The sequence below is a fragment of the Marmota flaviventris genome, chromosome 2 (genome assembly GCF_047511675.1).
Source record: "Marmota flaviventris isolate mMarFla1 chromosome 2, mMarFla1.hap1, whole genome shotgun sequence".
NCBI lineage: Eukaryota > Metazoa > Chordata > Mammalia > Rodentia > Sciuridae > Marmota > Marmota flaviventris.
Window position 1 is genome coordinate 33,261,999 of NC_092499.1, and position 26,788 is coordinate 33,288,786.

Below are 26,788 nucleotides of genomic sequence, written 5' to 3' on the forward strand. Positions count from 1 at the left end.
ACACCCAGGCCCGGCCACCACGATGGTCAGTGTCGAGAGTGTTGTCATTATCTCCAAAAGAAACCGGGGCCCTGTGGCCACCACCTTCCTGTCCTCACCCGCTCTCTCACGCGGCCCACTTCAGTGACCATTCTCACTTCTGTCGTCCCTATACCCAGGAATGCAGTCCCCGAGTCTGCAGGGACTGTGGAAACTATCCAGGAACTTCCTGGCGGATTTCCTGAGTGGCTCAGCAACCCTGTTCCTGCGGTGGAGCCTAGGGAGGGCCCCGGCTCCTCATGTCCCCTACCTGCGTGAGGGCCCTGGCTGCCCCACATCCTTGTCAACACTTGTACTTATCAGACTTAAGTTCTAGCCATCTTTGGACAGTGGTTTTGCACTGCGGTGACCGTTGGCATCTGCCTGATGGCTGATGGTGTGGTGACTGTTCCTGTGCTTGTCACCCGTGTGTTTCTGTGGCTTTGTTAGACAAATGTCTGCTCAGATCCTGGGCCCATATTTCATCTTTTTAAAAAATATTTTTATTAGTTGTTGATGGATCTTTACTTATTCAGGGGCCGTGCTGGGAATCTAGCCAGTGCCTCCCACATACTGGGCCAGGCCCTGCGGCTCAGCCCCAGCCCCAGCCCCAGGTTTACTGTCACGCTTTCTTGATGACACCAGCCCTCTGTCTCCTGTTCCTTAGGTCATCTTTTGATTTTTTGGTAGCATCGTCTTGCTCTCACGGCTTTCATTTTGAGGGGTGCAGTGTCTCTGTTTCCTTGTGTCCTTGCTCCTGTGTTTGATGTGAGATCTAAGAATCTGTTAAAAATCGAGGTCGTGAAGATCCATGTTTTCTTCTAGACTTAAAATTCCAGCTCTTGCACTTCAGTCTTTGAAACAATACGCTGGGTTTGTGGGGTGAGGTAGGACTCCATTTTCTTTCTTTCTCTCTTTCTTTTTGGTACCAGGGATGGAACCCAGGGCCGCAGGCATGCTAGGCAAGCACTCTGCCACTGGGCCACATCGTCATTTAAAAAAAAATACTTAAGTATTTTTAAAAATTTTAAAAAAGAAAGGAAAAACCCCTCCCAGTCAGCCCGAAGATGTAGGCAGCTGGTGCCTGTCTCTGTTACATTGGGAGGCTGAGGGGAGAGGCCACTGCAGAGCCCTAGCCGCCTCTCCCTGGAACATGCACTGGTCACTGGGCCGTCCCTGTGTCTTCCCTTCTGTGGGATCTTGAGGGGAACAGTGTCCCCTTGCAGGCAGGACCCCAGGGTGGGCCCACCCAGCCCTCTGGCAGAATAACCTGTGAGGCAGGCCCCCTGAGAACAGCTTTGTCCCCAGAAGTTCTCTGGAACAACCTCCTGCTCCTCCTCCCCCTCCTCCTCCTCCTCCCCCTCCTCCTCCTCCTCCTCCTCCTCCTCCTCCTCCTCCTCCTCCTCCTTTTCCTCCTCCTCCTCCTGCTCCTCCTCCTCCTCCCCCTCCCCCTCCTCCTCCTCTTCATCGTCCTCTTCCTCCTCTTCCTCCTGCTCCTCCTCCTCCTCCTGCTCCTCCTCCTCCTCCTGCTCCCCCCCTCCTCCTCCTCCTGCTCCCCCCTCCTCCTCCTCCTGCTCCTCCTCCTCCTCCCCCTCCGCCTCCTCCTCCTCTTCGTCCTCTCCTCCTTCTCCTCCTCCTCCTCCTCCTCCTGCAGGGACTCTCGAGGCTCTAGAGGGAAACTGGGCCCTGCCCTGTGGGCCTCTGTGGCCCTGGGAGGGATGTCCCCTTCAGTGCTGACCGTCTGCAGGTCCTCCCAGCCTCCTCCAGAGGACACTTCACACATTTCCTTGGTCTTCATCTGCTAGTTCAGGGACCTGCTGGGTCTCACCCCTGCTGGGACACTTCCTCTTCCTCCTGGACACTGAGAATTCAGGGACAGCCCTTGGCCCCTGGAAGGGAGGCGTAGGGCCTGTTGTCCTGTGCTCGGGGCAGCCAGGCTGTGCAGGCCATGGCCAGCTCAGCCACTCGGCCCCGTGTCCAGCGGGCACACAGAGGGGCACTTCCCTGACGTGAGCTTGGGTCCCTCTCCAACTGACATATCCTGGTGGGTCAAGATGAGCCCTCCAGCTGAGGTTGCGTGGTCACAGGAGCAGGGCCAAGCGTCCCCTGCCACCTGAGCGACTGCCACTTCTCACTGCTGTGTCCCTTCTGCAGGGCTGGCGTTCCTGTCAGGCCAAGGGCTCTGCTGGGTGTGGGATGACGTTGACAGGGCAGCAGAGGACACAGTGGTGCCTCTTGGTGTCTCCTAGGCCCTGGGAAGCAGTGCAGGGCCTGGTGCCACTGCTGCTGGGGACACAGGCTGGGGAGCAGGCAGGGAGCAGTGGCAGCAGCTGGGCCTGAGCTCAGGTGGCCCTACTTTTGTGTGACACTGGTCTGTGGACAGAGGGGCACATGCCCAGCACCCAGGCCAGGACTCCCCTCAGAGCCTGAGATTGTCACGTGAGCCGAGGTTGTCCTCTGGGCTGAGGGTGACTCCTGGGGCACAGGAAGAGACACAGTCCCCTCTGTCCCACATGCTTGTCCCACCATGGAGCCTGCACAGGTTTTCAGGGAACAGGAGCCCGCGGCCGCAGAGAGGCAGAGATATCCCCGTGTCCTTGGTCTCTGCGAAGGCCACCTGTCGGGGGACTTTAAAGCAGGGTGGGGGCCTGGGGAGGAGGCGGGGGCTGGGATGGCAACTGGTTCTTTAGGGCAGCACTGCATTCGTCACCTGCAAACAGGTGACACAACTTTGCCCTGGGCTCCGTCTGCCAATGTCCTCGGGTGACACTCCAGCTCTTGGAATCCGGGGCTCACTCCAGGCCTGGCTTGTCCCCAGCTCTGTCCTTCCAGCTTGGCCGAGGAGCCCGGGACCCAGGCCATGAGAGGCAGGGGCTGTGGTCCTGGTAGGGTCAGGCGCAGGTCCCCACAGCCACCAGTTTGTCCCCAACGTGGCCTGTGAGGCCCCAGCGTCATCACAGAGGTGAAGGGAGCCAGGGCACCCCAGACACGGGGCAGGCCAGCCTCCAGAAGGTGGCCACACGTCCACCCTCTGACAGCTGAGCGGAAGGGACAGTGACCTTCCCACTGTCCTTTTCTGCCTCTGTTTAAAATGTGCAAAAATTGAAGTTTCTCGTTCTTCTCTGCGGTTCCCAATGGGCTCTCCTTGGGGGGCAGATGTACCCACTGGCCTTTCCCACTGGCTGCCCATCCTTCCCCCCGACACCTCCGTCCTGGCTGCCACAGGCATCCCCTGACTCTGCTGGCACCAGGAGCCCCGACGGGGAGTACTTCCCGCATGAATGGGGGTGCACGGGTATTTTTCCGGAAGTTCCATGTCTTCACTAGGCAGGTTCAGACTTTGGACAGCCAGGCTGGCTCAAGGACCAGGTGTCTGTGCATCTGGAGGATCCCTCGGTGCCTCTGTCTGATGAGGGAGGTGCCCAGGGTCCAGGCTGTGCCAGGCACCAGGCCCAGCATAGGGTGGAGAGGCCAGGAGGGGAAGGAGGTGCTGAGTGGTGCTCTCCATTAAGGCTGTGTTAGAGATGGTGACAGGAGCCCCTGGGAGAAGTCAGCAAAGTAATGGAGGGGCCTCCCCTGTATGGGGTGGAGGCTGAGTTGGAGTCAGAAGGCACAGCTCAAGGGAGAAGAGCTTAGGGCCTCGCTTTGGCTGAGGCCAGCCTCCCACTCACCATCCTCCTTCCTCAGCCTCCCAAGCTGCTGGGATTACAGGCATGCACCACCATCCTGGCTGTATCCCAGACCTTCAAGGTGGACTATAAGGTCACATGGCAGGTAGGCGGGCAGGAGCCTGCTGACCGTGAGGACAGGAGAGAAGGTTGATGTGGCTGGGGCTTGATGGTTATGAGGGATGGTGCAGTGAGACTGTGGCCCTGCGAGTGTCGTATTGCTTAGGCGTGTATTTCAACTGAGTGGTTTTCAGCCAGGGCAGGCAGGGCCAAGGGGGGTTGCGGCCTTGGCCACCGCAGTCTCCAGTAGGACACGTTGAGGATTCGGGCTCAACCTCAGAGCACTGGAAAGCCGTGGACGTGTTTTAACCAGGGTGCGATATGATCTTGGCTGCTTGTCTCCTTTTGAGTCCAAAGCCTGATTTTTCCCCCTCCAGATTCTTAGTACTGAAAGTCCTCTTAGCAGATACTGACCTGTCGCTGTGCACATCGCCCTTCCCCTGAGTAGGGGATCCCAAAGAGCAGGAAGCAAAGTGAGCTAGAGACGGGCCGCAACCCCCCTTGGCCCTGCCCGCCCCAACCGAAAACCCCCAGGTGAAATACTCACCTAAGCACTATGACATGTTGCAGCTGGTCCATGTTCAGCTGAGAAACGTCCAGTGTGGGGATGCCCATCATCTGGCAGCACAAGAGAGAGACTGGGGTGCCATTTGTTAGGGGGGAGATTCTGTAGAAAGTGGGGTCCCTGGAAGGGGTTGGGAGAGAAGAGTTAAAATGGGGACATTGGCAGCTAAAAGTCCAGAAAACACCAGCTCAGGTTTGCTCCTTCACTTGGTGCATTTGCTGTGGTTACTACCTCAAGCAAAGCCAGGGCGTAGAGATGGATGAGCCTCTAGGAGCATCTGCCTGAGTGACCTCTGGGGTCGGTCCCCAGGTTCTGTGACGCTGTGAGGTCTAATGGGGGTTTCTTAGAACTCACTTTTGAAAGCACCTGTCTCCTATTCTGCCGGCTCCTGGTTGGCAGCCTCGCCCCATGGAGTTGCAGAAACAGACGGCCAGAACAGGACCTGGCCTCCTGGGGTTAAATCCTGACTCTGCCTTCAGGTTGCTGTGTGTCCCAAGGCCGCCCGCTGCCCCTCTCTGAGCAGCTTCCATTTTCTTCTCTTTGTAAAATGGACAAAGTTGAGATAGATGCTCTTTCTGAGATCCCCAGCACGGACATTTTACATCCCCAGCTCCTCTGCTGGCTGGCCATGGGGCCCACGGAAGTAGACAGAACACCCCTTGGGTTGTGGATGTCCTTGTCCACTGCCTCCAAGCACTGGTCTCAGGCAGCGGCACCCCAGAGATGGGGGCCTGACCCCACCCACCCCACATCTTGCAGGTGCACCCTTTACTGCCAGGCTCGGCCACCGTCCTGATCCATGACCTGTGCTTGCCCTTCCTGGCCCCAGCCAAGGCCACCGTCTACATCTCAGACATCCACGAGCTGTATGTCCGCGTGGTTGACAAGGTCAGTGGACATGTCCCCTCAAAGCTGGCCTTCCCACTGCCCTTGGGCTGCTCTGAGCTCCCTGGCTGGGTGGGGAGGGGCAGCATCTCCACTGCTGTCTGGTTTCCTCATCCAGCCGACATCCGCGGGGCTCAGCCATAGACCCTGGCGAGGTCAGCTAAGCCAGCCTGGCCTGGGACCCGTGTCCTCCAGCGCCCGCAGGTCACACAGCAGCCGGGCCCCCCATCCCGGGTGCAGCTGTGCTCCTCTGGAGTTTCACCACCCTGGGGAGAGCTCAGGGCCTCCAATTGCTCTTGCAAAATGGTAAATAATAGATCTGGGTTTTCTTTGGCCTCATCAGGAAACTTTTTCTTTTTATTATTATTATTATATTTTTTTGGTACCAGGACTGATCCCAGGGGCACTCGACCCCTGAGCCCCGTCCCCAGCCCTTTTGGTATTTTATTGAGAGACAGGGCCTCACTGAGTTGCTTAGGGCCTCGCTGTTGCTGAGGCTCACAATCCTCCTGCCTCAGCCTCCCGTGCCACTGGGATTACAGGCACCCAGCTCATCAGGAAATTTTTATGACTCCCAATATCAGAGGTAACCCACGCCAGGCTTCCAGGGGGTGCTGTCAGCCTCTTGTTTGACCCAGTGGGTGTAACGGTTGGTAATTAAAAGGCAAATATTCAGGCAGCTTAGGCTACTTACCTACAAAGTATCATTAATTAGCTAAAGTGCTCACATTCCCGACCAGGTCTTAAATATTCCTCCCATAATGTGATTTCTCTGCTCATTTCCTTACTAGATTCCTTTTTTTTGGCTAAGCATTTCCAGCCCCCACTTGCTATTATGCACTGCCAGATGTGAACTGTTCAGTTGGTGAGCACTTATTGAGCTCCTGTTGAATGCATGATGGAGTTATAAGCTATATATATTTTTTTCTTTCTTTCTTTTTTTTGAATGAGTGTACCATGGATTGGACTCAGGGAAACTCAGCCCCTTAGCCGCATCCCCAGCCCTATTTTGCATTTTATTTAGAGACAGGGCCTCACTGATTTGCTTAGGGCCTCACTGTTGCTGAGGCTGGCTTTGAACTCACGATCCTCCTGCCTCAGCCTCCCGAGCTGCTGGGATGACAGGCGTGGGCCACCTCGCCTGGCCTAAGCTATACCTTATTTTCGGGGTTCTGTGGTTCATCCATTAAGAGTAGGGAGTGGAATTTTTGTCTCTTAGTGTCCCCAAGCCCTGTTGTATACAATAAGTACTTAATTGGTGTTCGTTTGTTGATTGACCTAGTCCAGAGAGAGGTCATCCTGGGCGACTCATCGCCAGCTCCTAGGGCATTGGTTTTGAGGTCACTGTCCCCACCTGAGGGAACTGGTCCTTCAAGCCTCTGTCCCCCCGACACAGGTGGAGATTGGAAAGATGGTCAAGGCCCACGTCCGAGTGCTGGACTTTTACAAGAAGTCTTTCCTGGCCAAGTACTTTGCCTTCATGGACCTCAAGCTGCGGGCGGCCTCCCAGATCATCACCCTGGTGTGAGTCCTCCCGGGGGTCAGGCGGGCTTCTCAGGGACAGTGCTGGACCGACTGCGCCCTCCTTGGCAGGTCTGACCCGGAGGTGGAACCCAGCGCCCCGTCTGTTTCAGGGCCCTGGATGAAGCCCTGGACAGCTACACGGCTGCGTTCCTGGTGCATGGCACGGCCATCGGCCAGACCAGCCTGACCGCAAGCGTGACCGATACCGCCGGACAGAGGATCAGCTCGACCCCGCAGCAGATTGAAGTAAACCGGCCCTTCTCACGCCCTCTGGGGTCTGCCCCTGCTGGGGGAGGGTGTCTTCTTGGTGACAAGCTGGACGGTCCAGCAACAGCCCAGGAAGTCACCACGGAGAGGCCCTGTTAAAATGTGTGCCCGTCCTGGCTTCTGAGGAGAGGGTCTCCACCCGGCCCCGGGGCCGGGAGGCAGGTCTCAGTGCTGGAGGGAGGTGGCTGGGGGTTTTGCTTTTTGGTACCAGGGCTTAAACCCAGGGGCCCTCGACCACTGAGTCCTGTCCCCAGCCCTGTTTTGCATTTTATTTAGAGACAGGGTCTCACTGAGTTGCTCAGGGCCTCACTTTTGCTGAGGCTGGCCTCAGCAAAACTGGCGATCCTCCTGCCTCAGCCTCCCAAACCGCTGGGATGACAGGCGTGGGCCCCTGAGCCCAGCCTGAGTGTTTCTAATCTCCCTCTGTGACACAGGGGGCTGTGTGGCCCTAAGGAGAGGCATGCCTAGTCACATGGCAAGGGGACGAGCAAGAACTGTTCCCAGAGAGTGGCCCGTAGGGAAGTGGCAGATGCACTGTGTAGACCTGACCTGAGCCTCCGCCCAGGCGCCTGGGGGCTGAGCTCCTGCCATGGGGCTGTGCGGGCAGAGGGGTCACTGAGCCACCCAGGGCCGGCCGCTCTGGGGAAGGCAGCCCTGAAGCCCCTGTCTCCGTGTGACGCTGGGCTCTGTCGGGTCCTTAGAGTCTTACTGCCAAGGCCACCGGGGCCAGGGCACCCTGTTGTTTGGACCCTCCAAGGGATTTGGCCCCGCAGGGGCCAGTGGGCTTTGTTGACCTGCGTCCAAAGCTGGCAGGGGCCATGCCTGCCTCCAGGGGACAGTGCAGAACTCCAGGGGACAGAGTAGGCTTCCAGGGGATGGTGCTGGCCTCCAGGGCATGGTCACCTTCCTCCCCCTGGCGCAGCCCTGGGAGGCTGACCCTCCTACCTTGGGCAGCATCCTGGCGGCTCCCATGGCCGCGGGGACTTGTGGGGCTGCCCAGGGGGTAGGGACCTGCCGTGTGGGGGGGGCGCTGTGTCCCTTCTGCCTGCCCCTCGGCCCCTCTTTGAGCCTCAGAAATCCCGAGGATGCTGGAGTAGATGGCCGCTGGGCTCCTCACGTCCTCAGGGATCTGGAGGGACCTTGGGAGCCAGAGGTGGCAGACGGTGACGTGTGTGAGCCCCCAAGGGCTGTGTCCCCATCACAGGACCCGCCTTGGGCTCTGTGGTTCTGTCCTGGGCCAGAGAACGCGTGCCCTACCAAGGCCCCCACGGTCACCCATGGCTACCGGTCCACTGTCCATCATCGCCGCCCGACCTCTGCCCACCAGCTCCTGAGGCGTGGGCGCTGTGCCCCATGTGACCCACGTGACTGAGGCTCACCCGTCCTCTCCCGTCCCCTCAGGTCTTCCCCCCATTCAGGCTGATTCCCAGGAGGGTGACGCTGATCATCGGGGCCACGATGCAGGTAGGAGCCGAGGCCTGTCCCTCCCACTCATGTCCCCAGCGGGTCCCAGCGAGGAGGCCACCGCCCCGCCTCAGGACAAGCCCGCCTGTGGCCTCTGCTGGCCCGAGGGTGGACGTTCCTGACGCGTGTGCAGGTGCCCACGAAGCCACGCGTCTGCCCCGCAGGTCACCTCTGAGGGCGGTCCCCAGCCGCAGTCCCACATCCTCTTCTCCGTCAGCAATGCCAGCGTGGCCACCGTGGGCAGCACAGGGCTGGTCCGTGGCCTGGCCGTGGGCAGCGGCACCGTGTCGGGCGTCGTGCAAGCGGCGGACGCGGACACCGGCAAGGTAATCGTGGTCTCCCAGGTATCCCTGAGCCCGTGGTGGCCGGCACCGGCCACGCCTGGGGTGGGGAGCCCTGCGGGTTGGTGCCCTGGGTCCAGGCAGCCCTGTGTGGCCAGCGGTGCCAGGCACTCCTGGGGACCTGCCCCTGAACCTGCTGTCCCTATGTGTCCCCTCCTGGGACAAACTGCCCATGTGGGCCCCATCCCCGGGTGCCTCCTGCAGGCCGAGGCTCCCAGGTCTCCTGTGGCGGGCCAGGCCACCACCCCACCCCGTGCCCCCAGTGGGTGGACGCTGTGCGGTCCTCTCCTCGGTCCTCAGCTCTGTGCCTCTGGCTCCCATTTGCAGAGAGCCCCTGGAGTGACCAGCCAGTGGCCCTGTCCTCGTGTGGCAGGTCTGGGACGTGGCCAGGCTCTTGGTCTTGCTGGCTCATTCCCAGTGGGGTTTGATTATGTGCCAGGGACAGAGGAGGGGACACTGTGTGGGTGACAGTGTGCGTGCGCTCAGGGTCGTGCCCTAAGTGTGGCAGATTGAGAATCAGTCAGGGGTGGCACCTCCAGGAGGGACCGTGAGCCACCTGCCACAGTCAGGTGTCCCCAAGCCTCTGCTGGGGGGACAGGCCTGATTGCTCCTCCTGGTCACCAGACAGCTGTCCCTGCTGGGCGGGCCTCCTGCCCCGCCTGCATGCGGGGCTCCAGGCCGGGGGTCAGCATCCGAGGTCCGCTGCCTTTCCCGGGGGTCGGGCACCTCCATCTCCTGGAGTGGAGGCCGGGTCATCTCCATGGCTGTGAGAGGCTCAGGGGTACCCCAGAGGCCTTGGGTGCCCCTGGCATCCTTCGGCCGTGGTGACCCAGGCCCTCAGGTGCAGGTTGGGGTCCCGCTGCCAGCCACACTGAGTGCTGGGGGCTGGGGACAGCCCCGTGGGCACGCAGGGCCACCAGGGAGGAGGGCCTCTTCAGATCTCAGCCGGCGTCCCTCGCCCAGAAGCGGGTCCCCTCCGAGCAGCCCGAGCCCTCTGAGCTCAGGGCGTGTGATCCTGCTTCCCAGGCGGACTTTGATCCAACCATGAGTCCACTGATGGACTCCTCCGCCCGCAGCTTCAGTGCGGGCTTCCAAGCATCCGGGTGACCACAGAGGCTTTGTGAGCACCAGGGGACGCCATGACCCTCTTCCGTGCCAGCAGACGCAGGGCAGCCCTGAGCGCCCGGAAACTTCCACGGGGTCCAGAGGCCCCGGGTGCCTTGCTGGCTTCTCTCTCTGGGGGGGACCCGGCTCCTCCTCTCTGGGGCCAGGCAGAGGACGACAGCCCTGTCCCCTCCCCTCTGCCCTTCTTCCCTGTGGCCTGGCCTTGCTGGCCCCCTTGCCCCCTGGACCCACGTCCATGTCGAGCTGTGTCTGGTCAAAGCATCCAGGACCAGCTGTCCAACCCCAGCTCAGAATCAGCACCCCAACCTGCTGGGTGGTCCTGCTGGGTGGCCCAGGCCTCTTAGTGGAAATGGACCAGAGAAGGAGGACCCGGGGCAGGTGGGAGAGTGAGTGCTTTTCAGGACCAGCTGAGTGCCAAGGATTGACAGCAGTCAGGAGGCACAGGGTCCCCTTGAGCCTGTCAGCAGGCCTGGAGGGGTTAGTAGCCTGAGCACAGCCCAGGTCAGCTGCGCAGGTCAGCAGGCCACTGAAGTGGGCATTTGGTCAGATCAACAGAAGCATGGAGATGAGAATGTGGGAGTATGTGCAGTCTGTTCTCACCGCACCCTGTGGCTCCTGTGTGCCTCCCTGTGTCCTGAGTCAGGGAGAAGGACGAGCTGGATTTGGGGTTGAGTGGACCTAGAGACCTGTCCTGCGAGGGCCACCTGCTGAGAGAACAGGCCCCAGCAAGACTGCCGTGGTAACATGGGTCAGCTGGGCCGCTAGGCCTCGAGGCTCAGGGGCCAGATGGGGACTTTGAAGGGCCCGCAGCCTGAGCCCAGTCTCTTCCCAGGACCTGGTGGAGCTAGAGGTGGTGCAGCTGCGGGCGGTGAGGATCCGCGCACCCATCACGCGCATGAGGACGGGCACCCAGGTGAGGACCAGTCGGGATGGGGCTCCGTGTTCTGGTTCTGACGAAGCCATTGTGAGGGCACTTCCCTGGGCCAGAGCCACGTGTCCATGGTGCCCAGCTTAGGCTCGGTTCTGGGCCTGGGGTGGGGTGGGCGTGCAACACAAGCATAGCGTCTCCCCTTGGGGTCCACTTGGCCTCCTCCCTGAGGGCGAGGCTGCCCATCCCCCACCTTGGGTAGCACCTGGATAGCAGGAGCCCCTACCCCGTGCACCTGTGAGGTTGGCCGGTGAGCGATGGACGTGGATACCCCGAGTCCTGTGCACAGCCAGGGCTGCTGTCCTTGGCACCCAGGAGGCCTGCTTCCCAGAGCCCCTGCCAATACCAAGACCTAAGAGTACCCTCGTCCTTCGTGTGAAGCGCCCCGTGGGTGCAGGGGCCTGTGTGTCCTCCCATGCACCTGGGGTTGTCCCCAATGTCCCCAGCATCCCCAGGGCGAGTCAGACAGTTCTCAGGCCTGTGCAGCTGGTTGTGGGTGTGGCTAGCACTGCGTGTCCCCAGTCTGCCACCTGGAGTCGGGCTGGGGGCCAGCTGGTGGCTGGCTCACCTACGCCTGCCCACAGGCTGAAGGAGCCAGGCTGCTGGTGTCCACGCCCCACAAGGCCTGGGAGGGTCAGCAGGAGGGTGCGGACCTCGGCAGCATGGGCTGAGTGGCCAGGGGTGTCCGCAGGCCTCCTGCAGCCCCAGGGGTCTTTCCAGAAATGGACCTGGCCATGCACAGCCCCTGGCAGGGAGGGACAGGCCGGTCCCCGGTGGTTGGACTATCTGGTGTTTGGTCATGGCTCCCAGAACCTATGTCCGGCCTGGGGTGGACATGGGCAGATAGGCAGAGCTCCAGGAGGAGGGTCCCCAGCCTGGGTGCGTGGGTGCTCACAGGCCCGGCTCTCTCACCCCCAGATGCCCGTCTATGTCACTGGGGTCACCAACAACCAGAGCCCTTTCTCCTTTGCAAACGCCGTGCCAGGCCTGACCTTCCACTGGTCGGTCACCAAGCGCGACATCTTGGAGCTCCGCGGACGGCACCACGAGGTAGGGCCCAGCCTGCCTCCCGGAGGGCGGGCGGCCTCATCGCCCCGGGGGCCTGTCCCAGGGCAGGGGACACAGGGCCCGCTGCAGGACACACTGTGGCTTATTACAGACGTCCTGCAGTGGGCCCTGTGGGGGACCCCACAAAACCCAGCAGCCCCCACATAACACTCCCACGCACACACAGGGCTCCAGGCCCCGCTCAGCGACCCCGCGTCCCAGGCACCATGCAGAGTGGCCTGTGGCCTTGTGTGGGTGACTGCCGTCTGTGTGGCCCTGGGTCAGCAGATCTGACCCCGGCCGAGGGCAGTGGCCTTGGGGAAGAGGGTGCCCCCAGGCCTGTCCCTGAGCCCGCTCTCTGCCTTCCAGGCGTCCGTCCAGCTGCCCTCGCAGTACAACTTCGCCATGAGCCTGCTCGGCCGGGCGAAGGGCCGCACGGGGCTGAGGGTGGTGGTCAAGGCCCTGGACCCCTCGGCGGGACAGCTGCACGGCCTTGCCAAGGAGCTCTCGGACGAGATCCAGGTCCAGGTACTGACGGGACACAGCCGTGAGGGCAGCAGACAGCGCAGGGGCCTGGCCCAGAGCTCCTGGGCCCTTGGTGTGGGGGACCCTCGCTGCACTGAGGGGCTGCGCCTGCCTGGGGAGGACGGGCAGAGGGGGTGTGTGACACCCTGGGGGGAGCCCAAGGGTGGTGTCGCCAGACTGCATGGAGGGACTCTGCCGGTGGCAGGGTTGGCTGCAGATCTGAGCAGCAAAGGCCTGGTGACCGGGAACAGCCTGTGGGTTCCAGGAACAGCAGCTGGGCCTAGTTCAGGAGAGGGCGGGGCCTGCTCAGGGGAGGGTGGAGCCTGCTCAGGGGAGGGTGGAGTCTGCTCAGGGGAGGGCGGAGCCTGCTCAGGGGAGGGCGGAGCCTGCCCATGGGAAGGTGAGGCCTGCTCAGGGGAGGGCAGGGCCTGCTCAGGGGGAGGGTGGAGCCTGGCTCAGGGGAGGGTGGAGTCTGCTCAGGGGAGGGTGGGGCCTGGTTCAGGGGAGGGCGGAGCCTGCTCAGGGGAGGGTGGAGCCTACTCAGGGGAGGGCGGAGCCTGCTTAGGTGGTCAGGGGCCCTGCTTGTGGTCAGGGGTCAGGCCTTGGGTGGGGCCTCATGACACAGGACCAGCTGCCTGGAGGGCAGGGAGCCAGCTGCCCTATGTGGTCTGGAGAGGGAATGTAGGTGGTGGGCTCCCTAGGAGTCCTGCTGCCCCTGTGTCCTCCAGGAGCTCTCGAGCATGGCAGAGGGGAGGGAGCCGGATGGGCCACAGCAGAGAGAGAGGCTTGTTCTGAGATGGTGACAGGGACAGGATGTCTCAGTGGCGGGGGTCCCCCGAGCAGGACGCCGGGCCTGATCTCCCTGCTATGGAGTCTCCTGTGACGGGGGCCGAGGCCGAGGCCGAGGGTGAAGCCGGGTGGCCCAGCTCCCACGGGGTGCAGACAGCTGCTGCTCCTGGGCTGGGCCACCAGCCCCATCGTGTCCCCAGCCATGGGGCAGATAGTCTGCCGTTGGTCTCGTCCTGGCCCCCAGCCCCCACTTGTGGATAAGGGGATTCAGGCGTGCCGTGGGAGACCCAGCTCACCCTCTTTCCCAGGTTTTCGAGAAGCTGTGGCTGCTGAACCCCGAGATAGAAGCAGAACAAATATTAATGTCCCCCAACTAGTTTATCAAGCTCCAGACAAACAGGTACGTGTCCCGGCTCCTGTTCACAGCAGGGCTGGGAGCTGCCCCCCCATGCCCATCTGGACACCACGGGGCCTTCTGGGCACTGGGCTGGACCTGGGCGGCCACTGCCCATCTCTGGCCTCCTCCGGGGCCGCCCGCCTACCGCAGCCTAGAAACATCTCCCACTCACGGGGGAAGCTCGGGGTTGAAAAGGGGAACAAGTTCCAACTTGGACTGTTAAATATTTCAAATGACTCAGAAGCGGAGACCATGAATTAACCAGAGCGGCCTCACCTGGGACCAGGTCAAGTGCGCCTCGCAGCCCTTCCCAGACCCGCAAGGACAAAGCTGCCCTGTAATGAGGTCCCTGGGCGGTGGCCATGCACATTAACGTCCGAAAAGTGCATCTTTAAAGGTTCTGAGCAGACGTGATTCCCACCTGACCCTCACAGGGACAGGGACACTTTTCCTAAGGAGCATTTGCGCTTAAGTGGCAGTTGCTAAGGGCCCGGGGGCCGAGTTCCATGTTTTATGAACGCACACCCAGGGAGTGTTCAGCCGGAAGTAACTCAGTGCCCAGCACTGTGCTAGGCCCCAGGAATGCAGGCAGAGGTGGATGGCACGAGGTGACATCAGGTGACAGCAGGCGTCCTGCAGGAGCCCACCAAGAAAGGGGCCACACGGCCAAGCCAGGGCTCAAGTAAGAGCTGCTGGCCCCCAGATTGAGGGGAGCCGCGGCCCAGATCACCTGGAGGGCTGGCCGCAGAGGAGAGGGCACAGGACACCACAGGACGTCCCCTGGCTCAGTGCCTGCTGACGGTGTCCGTGACCCCTCTCAGGGTCCAGTGAGCAGCCCCAGAAATAGGATGGGGCACTAGGCCTCCCCTTTCAGAGCTGACGAAACCGAGGCCAGAGAGAAGGCGGAGGAAGCTCTAGACCACCTCGGACCTGTCCCCACCTGGATCCTGTCCCCGCCCCAGTCCTGCCCCCGCCCCGCACTCTCCACCGCACCAGGCGGCCTGACCTCAGTGACCGTTAGCTGCAGAAGCCATCTTTACCCATAAATGACCGTGTCGCTGATGCAACCGTCCTCAGGGTCTGTCGCCCGCTGCCCGCTGACCCCACGGCCACTCTGAGGAGTGCGTGGCCATGTTGTCTTCAGAGCCACAGGCTTTCTGGCTTAGGTCTCCTGGGGGTGGCTGACGAGGCTGCAGACGGCGACAGCACACGCTGCACTGCAGGCAGATGGTCGATCTCGAGGCATCGACCAGGGCCGTCCCCCACCCCCGCAGCCATCTGCAGAAACAGATGTTTTCTTCCCCAAGGGACGGTGCTGCGGTTCTTTGCTACTGTGTCCTGGAGGGGCCTGAGAAGGTTCCCGTCGTGCATGCTGATGAGAGGGGCTTCCTGGTGTCCGGCTCAGTGATCGGGACGTCCACTGTCAAAGTGACCGCTCAGGAGCCTTTCGGGGCCAACCAGACCATCATCATTGCCGTGAAGGTGGGTGGCACTTGGCCCTGTTTTGGATAACAAAATCTAAAGCTCAGAGGCACGTTTTTCCTCTTTCTGGTGTAAAACTGGTTCACCCAGCCGGGGGCCTGCGGTGCACATCTGTGATCCCGGGAGCTCAGGAGGCTGAGGCAGGAGGATCGCCAGTTGGAGGCCAGCCTCAGCAACTTAGCAAGGCCCTGAGCGACTCAGGGAGACCCTATCTCTAAATAAAATACAAAAAGGGCTGGGGATGGGGCTCACGGGTTAAGCACCTCTGGGTTCAGTTTCCCAGTACCAAAAAAAAAAAATGTGTTCACTCTCCAGCTGTAAACCGTGGGTAGGGATTTACGTAAGAGTCACCCAGGGACAAATCCTGGGTAGGTGTGTGGCCGTTGGAGCCAAAGACCCCAAGAGGTCACCGATTCCACCCACCTTGTTTCATAGATGGGAAACAAGTCCAATGAGGGCCTGGATCAGCCCGGGGGCGCAGGGCAGGTGCCCCGTCCCCCCGGCCCAAGGGTACACTGCCTGACGTGCCTGATCCCTAACGTGGCCACCCCTGGGAGTGGAGCCCCTGCGGGGGCCACCCAGGGAAGAGCGAGGTCGATCCTTGACCAAACACTGTGCACTTGCCGGGGACCCCCCACGATACTTTCAAGCTCATGAAAGTGGCTAAGTGCTCATCCTGTTTCAGCACGCACGTGCTGAGCGCTAACTATACCAGCCACTGCCTCCCGGGACTTTGCGGTGACTTTGGACTGGGGAGGGGTGGCTTTGTGACCAGGAGGTTTCTGCCTGGGATCCAGAGAGATTTGTTGAGTTGCGATTTATGGGACTCGGGTTCCTCCGTCACCTGGGGCTCCTCTCTGACCCAAGGGGCATTGTTCCCGCCTCACGTGCCCCAAGAGCCAGGTGACAGCCGGTGGTGCTTAAGCAACGAGCACAGCACTCTGGTCTCTCCAGGTCCTGATGTGGGTGTCCTGGGTGGCACCCGGGGGACTTGGCCTGCACGGTTGGAGGCGGGAACTGGGTCATAGGCCTGGCGCTCTGGAGGCCTGTCCCCGGCTCAAGGGTGTCATCGTATTGCCCCTGTCCTCCAGGTGTCCCCATCTCCTACCTGAGGATGTCCATGAGCCCGGTCCTGCACACCCAGGACAAGGAGGCCCTGGCGGCCCTGCCTCTGGGGATGACCGTGACCTTCACCGTCCACTTCCACGACCACTTTGGAGACGTCTTCCACGTGCACAGTTCGGTCCTCAGCTTTGCCACCAACAGGTAGGGTGTGGGTGACACTGTTGTCACAGCCCCACCCGGGGTGCCCCTGGTTCCACCCGGTGTGGCGACAGGTGGGGACTTGGGCTCAGCCACCAACAGGACCCAGTGCTGTCCAATTCAAATCTGTTTTTATTTTGGGGTCACTCGTGGTTTCCCAGGGAGGGGCCACGTTGCCTGGCGGAGGGAGCAGACCGTCTCCAGGGTCTGGGGGAGCAGAGGGAGCATCCTGCCGGTGGTGACCACTGCAGCCTGGGCTTCCCACGGCCGGTGGCCGAGCTGGCAGAGTGGGGCCTTAGGAGACACGGGCACCAGCTGCTCTCTAAGCGCCAGCCGTTTAGCGCGCCCGTCACGCCACGTGGCAGGCACAGTGTCACCGGTGCACAGAGGGGACGTGGCGAGGCTGTCCCACAGCAGAGGCCTCCTCTGGGGGTCACTCTCCTCCTGGCCGCGGTTTCCCTTCTGGGTGTGGGGTGGCGGTGCTGGCCCTGGGTGGCCAGGGGCTGTGGCCTCTGTCCTGCAAGGCGCGAGGAGGCCTGCGAGGCCCTGGGACTCCCTCCAGCTGAGCGCCTCCCTGTCCCCAGAGAGGACTTCGTGCAGGTCACCAAGGGCACCACCAACAACACCTGCGTACTGCGCACGGTCAGCGTGGGCCTGACGCTGCTGCGCGTGTGGGACCCCGAGCACCCCGGCCTCTCCAACTACGTCCCGCTGCCCGTCCTGCCGGCCATCGCTCCAGAGCTGCCCGGCACCGTGGTGGTCGGGGATGTCCTCTGCCTGGCCACTGTGCTCATGGGCCCCAAGGGTGAGAGAGCCAACCAGGGCGGTCTCGGGTCACCGCGCCTGCCAGGGTGGGAGGGGGACCCTGGGGTGCCCTGAAGGGGTCAGGAAGGCCACCAGAGGGCCACATAGGCCATGTTGGCTTTGGAGATGACCTGCCTGGGTAGCAGGGCCACTCCCTAGTGGGCACCTGGGGAGGGTGGCCCTGGGGACAGTTCCCCTGGTGACGGCACCCCTGGGGACGGTCTGCTGGGCAGCCACAGTCCACAGAGCAGGTGCGCCAGAAGGGGCCACCAGGACGTGGCCACGGAGGCGGGCAGGGAGGCTGAACCAGAAGGCCCCTCGTGGGCAGGGGTCAGGAAGAGGTCATGGGCGGCCGGTCCTCTGTTGGGGGGATGGGTGACATGGGGCCTCTCCTCCCAGGTGCCCCAGGAACCTGGAGCTCTTCAGCCGACAGCATCCTCCAGGTCGACCCCAAGACGGGGGTGGCCGTGGCCCCGGACGCGGGGTCCGTGACGGTGCACTACGAGGTCCCCGGGCACCTGAGGACCTAAAAGGAGGTAGGGCAGTGGGCGCCGGGCCTGGCCCACCCTCCGCGGGCAGCGGCGCCCTGGCCTGTGGCTGGGAACGCCTGTCCTTTAAACCAGTACCGTGTGTCCAGGGGTCGGCCAGGACCTGGGTCCCCAAACCTGCAGGTGCTCAGTCAGGTCCCTCACGTGCTACAGCACAGTGTGACCTGTGGCCTGTGCGGCCCTGCGTCCACTCTGAGTCGTCCCCGGGTGGCTGGTGACAGCAGGGAAGCACTGTGTGCCCTGTGACCATGCTGTGCTGTTCAGGGGGGACAAGACCCCCGGGCCTCCTCCCCAGAGGCCGCTCCTCTCAGGGGAATCTTAGAAAGACACGCAGGCCACCGAGGCCGCCTGAGTCACCGAGGCCACCAAGGGAAGCTCAATGATGTGACGTCACCAACAGAGTGAAGCCACAAGGTCTCCTTCAGAGCCTTCTAGAGGCAGCAACCCTTTGGCTCCGTGTTTCTGTCCGGCTGAGGACAGGTCAGCGTGGACCCCGGTGGCACATTAGTGCCATGCCTGGGTGGCCAAGGACTGGGCGTGTCCTGCCTCCTGGAAGGGCCCAGCAGGCAGGTCCCGGGGCGCAGGGCCCTGGGTGGCTGCTGGAAGGAGGGCTGCACGTCCTGGGCCTGGCCGGTCTCTGGTCAGATCCTGGAGGCGTGAGGTCTGGGCAGCTGGTCCCGCGGCTGAGCGCAGGTGGCCTCAGGGAGCAGGGCTGGGGTGACCCTGTCCACGTGGCTGACCAGGTGCCCACGGCCCTTCCTGAGGGGAGCCGGGGCAGGGGGTGGGCATCACAGTGGGGGTCACGGGGTCCAGGTGGGGTCGCACCTCCACGTGGGGCTGCCAGGAAACCTGGGGCCTCCTGTGTCCCCGAGGGTGGGCGGGACACGGGCTGGGCGCAGGGCTGGGGACGAGGCCCAGCCACAGGCATCAAGTGGGACACGGACTGGGGCGGAGCCAGGGCCAGGAGTGCTGTCCGGGGCTGTGGTGGTCAGCCCTGTCCAGCTGGCCCCTGGGGACCTGGAAGGAGGCAGTGCCTGGGCTCTGGGGTCAGTGTGGCCTCTGCCTGTGGCCTGCAGTGGGGGTTGATGACTCCGAGTAAAGGACAGGAGACTAAAGTGGGTCCTCTTTGCTGCGAGGTCAGGTCAGGAGCTCCTGACTGGTGTGTCATCTGGGTGTCACAGGTGCCATGAGGTCGAGAGGGGCGCAGGCCGGGTCATGAGGTCCAGCGGACTGAGTGTACACTGTGCTGGCCGGGTGGACAGGCCTTGGTCCTGTTGTCACCTGGGGCCAGGTGTCCGCAGGCAGCAGGCTCAGGAGGGGTCACGGGGGGCCCAGCATGGATGGCCAGCGGGCGGCTCTTCACCAGCTGCCTCGCCCTCCACAGATCGTGGTCAGTGTCCCCCAGAGGATCGTGGCCCGGCGTGTCCACACGGCCCAGGCCAGCTTCCAGGAGGCCACAGCCTCCAGAGTGACCGTCACCGTGGGAGACAGAAGCTCTAACCTGAGAGGTCCATGCCGTGGGGAGGTGGATCCCAGTGTCCCTGAACCCAGAGGCCACCCAGAGCCTAGGACCCCACGGCTGGGCAGGTGCTCTGCCTCCAAGCTGCGCCTGGCCAGCTGTTCCCACCCAGGGGACACTCTGCTCCTGGCCGACACCTTCGCCTCCCTGGGGCCCACCTGTCCCTTGCCTTGGGTGGCCGGGTGTGGTGGCCGCTGGCCAGGCCTCCTGACTCTGCCCGTCTGCAGGCGAGTGCTCCGCTGCCCAGAGGGCGGCCATCCCGGCTCTGGGGCCCGAGGCCCTCCTCAGCTGCCATCTTCGGTTCCAGCAAGACGTCTTCAACCTCCCAGTGACAGACGTGTTCTCGGCCGAGCCGGACTTCGACGTCACACTGGGTGAGCCAGGGCTGAGGGGCTCTGCCCACCGCCTTGGGCTGCCCGGTGGTCATGGCCTGGCTCACCACTGTCCAGCCTGGCCCAGGGCCCTCCTGGGAGTCCGTCCTGTGCGGTGCCACCAGGGCCAGGCCTCTGTCGCTTCTGGGCCCACAGGAGGCTGGCCTTCAGCCACCGCCGCACCCGCAGGACGGTGCAGGGTCAGGAGAGTCAGGGACAGGGTGGGGTGTCAGCGCAGGTAGGGGACAGGGACAAGCAGGACACCCCTGTCTCCGCAGGCCAGTACCTCTGCTCGGTCACCATGCATAGGCTGACCGACGGGCAGCTGAGGCACTTGAGCTCGAGGAGGACACCCCTGGTGGTCACAGCCTCGGTGGCCGGGGGCCAGACGTCTGTGGAGCAGGTGGGGGCCGAGGTGCCCTTCAGCCCTGGGCTCTACGCTGACCAGACCGAGATCCTCCTGAGCAACCACCTGTCCAGCCGCGAGGTCAAGGTCTTTGGGGCCGCGGAGATCCAGGACAGCTTGGAGGTGAGCAGAGGGGTCGGGGCGGACGCAGGGACCACAGTCGGACTTCACGTTGACTACCCGGGTGGTGACCGTCCCCAGCCCTTTTTATATTTTATTTAGAGACAGGGTCTCGCTGAGTTGCTCAGGGCCTCACTAAGCTGCTGAGGCTGGCCTCCACCTTGCGATCCTCCTGCCTCAGCCTCCCGAGCTGCTGGGAGGACAGGCGTGGGCCACTGCACCTGGCTTGGTTTTGCAGAGTTTTTAAAAAATTTTATGTATTACTCGTTTGTTGGTTGGTTTGTCTGTCCATGTGCTGGGTCCCCCGGCCAGTGGCTCTGTGGAGCGTCCCTGCAGCCTGACGTCTCTCCCAGGTCAGGTCCGGGTCCCCCGCTGTGGTGGCCTTCGCGAAGGAGAAGTCCCTGGGGCTGCCCAGTTTCATCACCTACACGGTCGGCGTCTCGGATCCCAGGGCGGGCAGCCAGGGCCCTCTGTCCACCGCCCTGACCTTCTCCAGCCCTGCCACTAACCAGGCCCTCACCATCCCGGTGACGGTGGCCCTGGTGCTGGATCACTGTGGGGCTGGTCCTTGTGAGTGTCGGGACGGGACGTCACGGGAGGGACCTGGGGGGCAGGGGCAGGGATGGCCAGCGTGGTCTCGGGGGTCAGTGGAAACCTGTGGTCAGATGCAGACTTGGAGGGTCCTAAGTGCAGGGTGTCCCTCGAGGTGACAGTCACCTTTTTTGGGTACCGAGGACTGAACTCCGGCCCCTGCGACCCCCCCCCCCCAGTGTTTTATCCAGAGTCGGGGTCACTAGGTTCCTGGGCCCGCTGAGGCCCTTGGTGGGCCTGGGTCCCCGAAGTGGCCATGGGACCCCACAGGCCCTGGCTTCTTGTCCACCTGTGACCCCCCACGGCCCCCACTCCGGCCACAGCATCCTCCTCCCGGGGGGCCCTGGCCAGCGTCCTCCCCTCCTGGGACCCGCCCTCCTGAGCCATTTCTGGCTCCCAAACCCCTCGACCCTCTTGTCCCCGGACACCATTGCCAGAGCCGCCTGTCATGGGCAGCGTGACGATGGCTCGGCTTCCCACGGGTCTCCCCAGCTGGCCGGGCCTAGAGGCTGGACTCCTGGCCTCCTTGCCTCCCTGCCTCCTCAGCCACGAGGTGCGTCCTGGGCCGGCCCTGGGCCAGGTCACCACGGGAAACCTCCCACCTAGAGGGGACGCAGGGTGGACTCTGAGCGGGTCCCCTGCCCTGGTGGCCCTGCTGGGCATCCTGGGGCCGGCAGACACTGGCAGGCCACCCTCCAGATGGGCGGGGCTGGCGGGGGCCTGGGGTGGCCCTGGCCTGGTCTTGCTGATGGTGTCCCCGCGCAGACGGGGCCGGTCTCTTCCAGCACCTCCTGGACTCCTACCAGGCCCTGTTCTTCTCGCTCTTCACCCTGCTGGCCGGGACGGCCGTCACCGTCATAGGTGAGCCGGGGGGTGCCGTGGGGTGTCGCGGGGGTGCCGCCTGCCCTACCCTTGCTGACCGTACTGACCACGCTGACCCGCCTGCCCTCGCAGCCTACCACACGGTCTATGGGCCCCAGGAGCTCACTGGCCCCGTGGTCCTCACGCCCCGAGCCAGCCCTGGGCACAGTCCCCACTGTGAGTAGTCCCCGCCATGGGCAGACTGGGGGGTCCCTGAGCCCCGGGGCCGGGCTGTGGGGGTGTGGGGGGACAGCCCCGGGCTCCTGCCCATGCTGGCCCAGGTGTCCACTCTGGGACTGCCTCGTGGGACCCAAGTCAGGCGGGGGGTCCAGGCAGTCCTGAGGGGTCCCCCAGAGGGAGAAAGGGCAAAGCCTATTCCTTTGACAACTCCTCCGTCTCCGAGGGACCTGAGACCTGGTGGCCCTACAGGCCTGGTGACCCCACAGGCCTCCAGAGGCACATCCTTTTGGGAGCACCATCTAACGGGGTTGCAGTGCCCATCCTGTGCAGCTGTTCACGGCAGCCCTTTCTGGGTCCAGGCTCCCCTTCGCCGCCCAGGGGCCCCCATCCAGGCTTGGCCCTGGGCAGCCGCGGGTGGAGGCTGGGGAGTGGACTTTTTGAACAAGGGCAGAGTTTCATAGAGAGAAGCATTTTCCTTGGAAGTAAGATGCCACACATGTCCTGGCCCCTGGAATCACAGCCCCTGCCCTGCCACGCCTCTCACCTGTGACGCGGGACCTAGGAGAGCCACCGAGCTCTCGATGACACACTTCCCTTACAGCCATACCTGCGGTGGGCTCTCACCTCTTCCCACCTGGAAGAGTGCTTCTGTCTACAGAAGTACATCCTCTTCCAAAAACCCAGGGACCCCTGGAAGCCTGTCCACACCCCAGAGGGTTAGTGGGGAAATAACCCAGGGGCTCCCTTTACAGGGGGTGAGCCCCTGAGTAGGAACAGGAGACACAGGGGCACCCTGCACAGCTGCACAGGTTGGGCACTGCACAATCTCAACGACCGCCCTCTCCACATCATACCCCTGAGGATCTCCCTTTGCTGCCTCCTGGAGGCCTCAGGCCTCATCAGGAAAGTGTCCTAGGCATACAGCAGGCACTTCATAAATGCTTCTTTTGGCTTAAGAGGGTTGAAGACACGTCTACTCCCCCAGAGGGTCCCTTGCTCACTCTCTCTCTCCCTCCTCCCTAGATCCAGCGGCCTCCTCTCCGGCCTCCTTCAATGCCTTGCCTCCTGGTCGCAGAGGCAGCCCCCGCTTGGTGCTCTGGAGCCCAGCCTATGCCTCCCACTAGCTCCTGAGCGCCCCGTGGGTAGGAGCCCGCGGTCAGTGTGCTGTGTCCCTCCTCCTTCGAGCCGTGCGGCCACCAGGAGCCCGTACACCCTCGTGTTTGTATTCCTTGCCGCTAAAAAGCGCTGCGTCCTCAGAACCTTGGGCCGTGGCAAGGCGAGTCACCCGCGTGTCACCCTCGTGGTCTCAGGGAAGGGCTCTCTGGTGACGCTGGGGCTTGTGGGGCGCCTGGCCTGTGTGTCTCCTCCCCGTGAAGACTCTCCCTGTGGCTGTTGCTACGACAGGCTGGGGACAGCAGTGTCCTGGGCCAGCCCCGCCCACCTCAGGAACTGTCCCCAGCCACGACCAGGAGCCGAGCCAGTTGGACGCCTGAGCCCAGAGCCAAGCACCCGGGGCGGCTCCGTCCCCTCCGGGGGCCACTGTGACAGTGGCTCTGCGTCTTTGTAGAAACTCCTGGTTCCGCGTGACCTCTGCCCCCCAGGACAGCCTGAGCCCGTCCCTGGAGTGTCCTTGAGCCCCCATGGGGCCTTCTGCTGTCCCTTTAGCACAGAGACCCAGCGTCCCTGCCGCTCCTGTGCCACGCTCAATACCTCGGCCCACCCGAGCCAGACACAGCTGCGGTGTCCCCCAGCTGCAGTGTCCCCCCGCCACGGTGTCCCCTCCTGCCTGAGATCCCCTCCCCCGCCCCGCACTGCCGCCGGGCAGCCTCCTGGAGGCCCCGAGCCCACCCTGGCCTCGAGGAGGCTGGGCGGCCACCCAGGACCTGCCCTCCAGGAGGGGACTCCACCAGAGGACAGCTCAGACCCCGCTGTGCCCAGTGCCCCCTCCAGGTCTGGGGCCAGGGAGGGCAGGCCCTGGATCCAGGCTGTGCACCGTGCGCCTGGAGCCAGCCACACCTGCACGCCACGTGTCTGCTGAGTGCTCAGCCTCTGAGGCCCACCGTGGGGCTGGGAACAGCACTGACTGCTCTGCAGCTGGGGACTGAGACCTTTGTGCCTTGCCTGTTACTTGAGCTCACACTGACGACCTGGATGTCGCGGAGCCCGGCTCCTGGTGTGGTCAATAAAGTTCTGTGGTTGTTCTCACGAGGGCTGTGGTCACTGCGGGGCTGCCCGCGTCCTGTTGCCCGAGCCCAGGCCACTGTGGCCAGGGTACCCTTCCTTAGGGAACCCAGCTGGGGACAGGAGCCAGCGGCTCTGCGCGGGGGGACGGGCCTGCCCTTCTGCCACCACGTCATCCAATGTCAACTGAGCATGTCCCCTTGCTATGGCCCCCGCCTGCTTGGCCCCTGCTGATCTCCATGGCCTGGACACCCCCGGCCACGCTGCCCTCCTCGCCCCTGACCCTCGGCAGCTCCTGGGCCCTCCTGCTCCCCGCCTGGCCAAGGGGCCTCTGCTGCCCACTGTCCCTGAGGTCCATCCCCATTTCTTCCCAAGGGTCTGAGCTCCACCTGCCTTGGAGCTGAGCCAAGATCCCCAGGACACCTGGTTCCCCACCCTCTTTGCCGCTAGACGTCAACAGGTGACCACGTGGTGGTCACGGTGAGCAGAAGTGACCATGGACATCTGGCGGAAAGACGGTGTCCTCACCTGGCGCCCACCTGGCAGCCAGTCCCGGGAGCCCTCTCTGGCTTCCCCACGGCCTCCTTCAGAACAGCAGCTGGGGTGCCACCGTCCTCCTCCTGGGCTGGGTCTGTCCCCGGGCTGAGTGCTGCCCTACCGCCTCCCCGGGCCCATTTCACAGAGGAGAAGACTGAGGGTCAGAGTGGGCAAGCGCCCAGGCCAAGCAGCCAGGCTGGAGGGTCTGAGGGACCAGCCCTGCCTCCTGCCCACTCCCGGGTGGGGGTGGGGAGTGGAACTGCTGGGGTCACAGGGGCCTCCCAGGGAAGGGGCCCCGCTCAGACTCCTGGGCAGCAGGGCTGCCCCTCCACCCGCCTGCACTCGCCATCCCACGTCCCCTCCAGGCGGGAGGTTCCCTCCGTGACCTGGCACAGGGCCGGCCCAGGATGTGCCTCGTGCCTGAGGAGGCAGGGAGGCCTGGTCAGCAGCCCAGCCTCGAGGCCAGGCCAAGTGCCTCACACCTGTGAGGCAAGCACTCTGCCTCTGAGTCACAGCCCCAGCCCCAAAGTTTTTATAAGAAAAAAATATTTCATCAGGTGACGCTCATCTGTCATCCCAGTGGCCCGGAGGCTGAGGCAGGAGGATCCCAAGTTCAAAGCCAGCCTCAGCCACTTAGTGAGGCGCTGAGGCAACTCAGCGAGACCCTGTCTCTAAATAAAATCTAAAAAGGGCTGGGGATGGGGCTCCGTGCTTAAGCACCCCTGGGTTCAATCCCTGGTACCAAGAAATAAAAGAAAAAGAAAAATTATTTTCCTAAGAAAAAATGCTCTCATGTCACGGCCACCTCCCCAGCCCCTTTTAATTTATTTTTTTCAATTTTGAGACAGAGCCTCGCTAAGTCGCTGAGCTTTCAATCCTCCTGCCTCAGCCTCCCGAGTTGCTGGGGTGACAGGTGTGCACCCCCCGTGCCCAGCAAGAAAATAATTTCTAAGAGAATTTTCCCATAAAGTTATTTTATAGGGTTGGGGCTGGGGCTCAGTGGTAGAGTGCTCGCCTAGCCCATGTGAGGCCCTGGGTTCAATCCTCAGCACCACATAAAAATAGATTAATTAATTAAAGGTATTGCATCCAACTACAATTAAAAGAAAATAATTTTTTAAAAAGGGACTGTGGGACCCTGTCTATCCTCTCTCTTTGCTTTTGAACTCATGATGTAACCAGGAAGCCATTCCATCTTGGCCTGGGCCCTCCAGTACCATGGGCCCAAATAAACCTTTTTTCTTTATAAGTCAATTTTCTCAGGTAATCCATTACAGTAATGCAAAGCTGACTAATAGAGGTGCAGAGGCGGGAGTTTCTCTAGAAGTAGAATTACTGGGTCATGGCACATGCCCATTACCAATTTGGTAGATGCTACCACATTTGCAAAGCATTGTATCAGTCTGCACACCCACCAGCTGGGGACGAGATTTTGTTTCTACCACTCTTGCCAACACACAATATCGCCATATGTGTGTGTTTATCTTTACTGGTTTGGTAGATGGAAATTAGAATTTTATGAGTGATTTAAATTCCTTGATGGTACAAAAAAGGATGAGCTTTTATTTGTTTATTGATCATTCCTGTTTCCCTCTGAGCACTATCTGCTCTCCATCCAAATGTTTATTTTTTTAAGCTATTTCTTTGTCAGAGCCAAAGAGAGATCTAAAACAGCTTCACGTGCCCGGCTTAGCATTCGATGTATCAGTTAACTATTGCCGTGTAACAAATGTCTCCCCCAAATCAATATCTGGTGTCAGCTGACATTCAGGCCGAGTTTCAGCTGAGAGCACCTTGCCCATGTGTCCCTCCTCCTCCTGTCTCCCATGGTGACGACCAAGGTGCCAGAGAATGTGTGGAAACACTGGTCACCTCTGGAGGGTGAGGCCGGGAGGGGCATGTTGTCCTCATTCACAGTGAAGCCCTTCATTCAACTGGACAATGGGAGCCATGCGTCTGAATCCAGAACCAAAGGTTGGAGGGACAGAGGCCACCTGTGAGGAGCTATAGTGTCACAGGTAGATGGTGCTGAAGGTGGGTGAAGACTCAAGGTCAGGGCTCTCGTGGGTTGGCATCTCTTCCTGGTTCATGGATTTATATATATATTGGCACCAGGGATTGAACTCAGGGGCCCTCGACCACGGAGCCCCGTCCCCAGCCCTATTTTGCATTTTATTTACAGACAGGGTCTCGCTGAGTTGCTCAGGGCCTCAATCAGTTGCTGAGGCTGGCCTCCAACTTTTGATCCTCCTGTCTCATCCTCCCGAGCTGCTGGGATGACAGCCATGAGCCGACATGCCCGTCTCCTGATTGATATGGATT

At 62.1% G+C, this 26,788-nt stretch overlaps 1 protein-coding gene across 1 annotated transcript in view; it reads left to right on the forward strand.

Annotated features, from left to right (window-relative positions):
* LOC139704678 (nuclear pore membrane glycoprotein 210-like) overlaps positions 1–22,872 on the forward strand; it is a 64,523-nt gene extending 41,651 nt beyond the window's left edge. Inside the window, 20 exon segments of the mRNA XM_071607744.1 lie at positions 5,071–5,199; positions 6,593–6,720; positions 6,831–6,966; positions 8,389–8,451; positions 8,616–8,795; positions 10,750–10,830; positions 11,764–11,895; positions 12,262–12,420; positions 13,515–13,606; positions 14,911–15,089; positions 16,177–16,351; positions 16,933–17,153; positions 17,552–17,688; positions 19,085–19,208; positions 19,447–19,593; positions 19,869–20,119; positions 20,470–20,686; positions 21,473–21,568; positions 21,662–21,745; positions 22,772–22,872. Coding sequence (XP_071463845.1) covers positions 5,071–5,199; positions 6,593–6,720; positions 6,831–6,966; positions 8,389–8,451; positions 8,616–8,795; positions 10,750–10,830; positions 11,764–11,895; positions 12,262–12,420; positions 13,515–13,606; positions 14,911–15,089; positions 16,177–16,351; positions 16,933–17,153; positions 17,552–17,688; positions 19,085–19,208; positions 19,447–19,593; positions 19,869–20,119; positions 20,470–20,686; positions 21,473–21,568; positions 21,662–21,745; positions 22,772–22,872 — 2,832 coding nt within the window.
* The last annotated feature ends 3,916 nt before the right edge of the window (positions 22,873–26,788 follow it).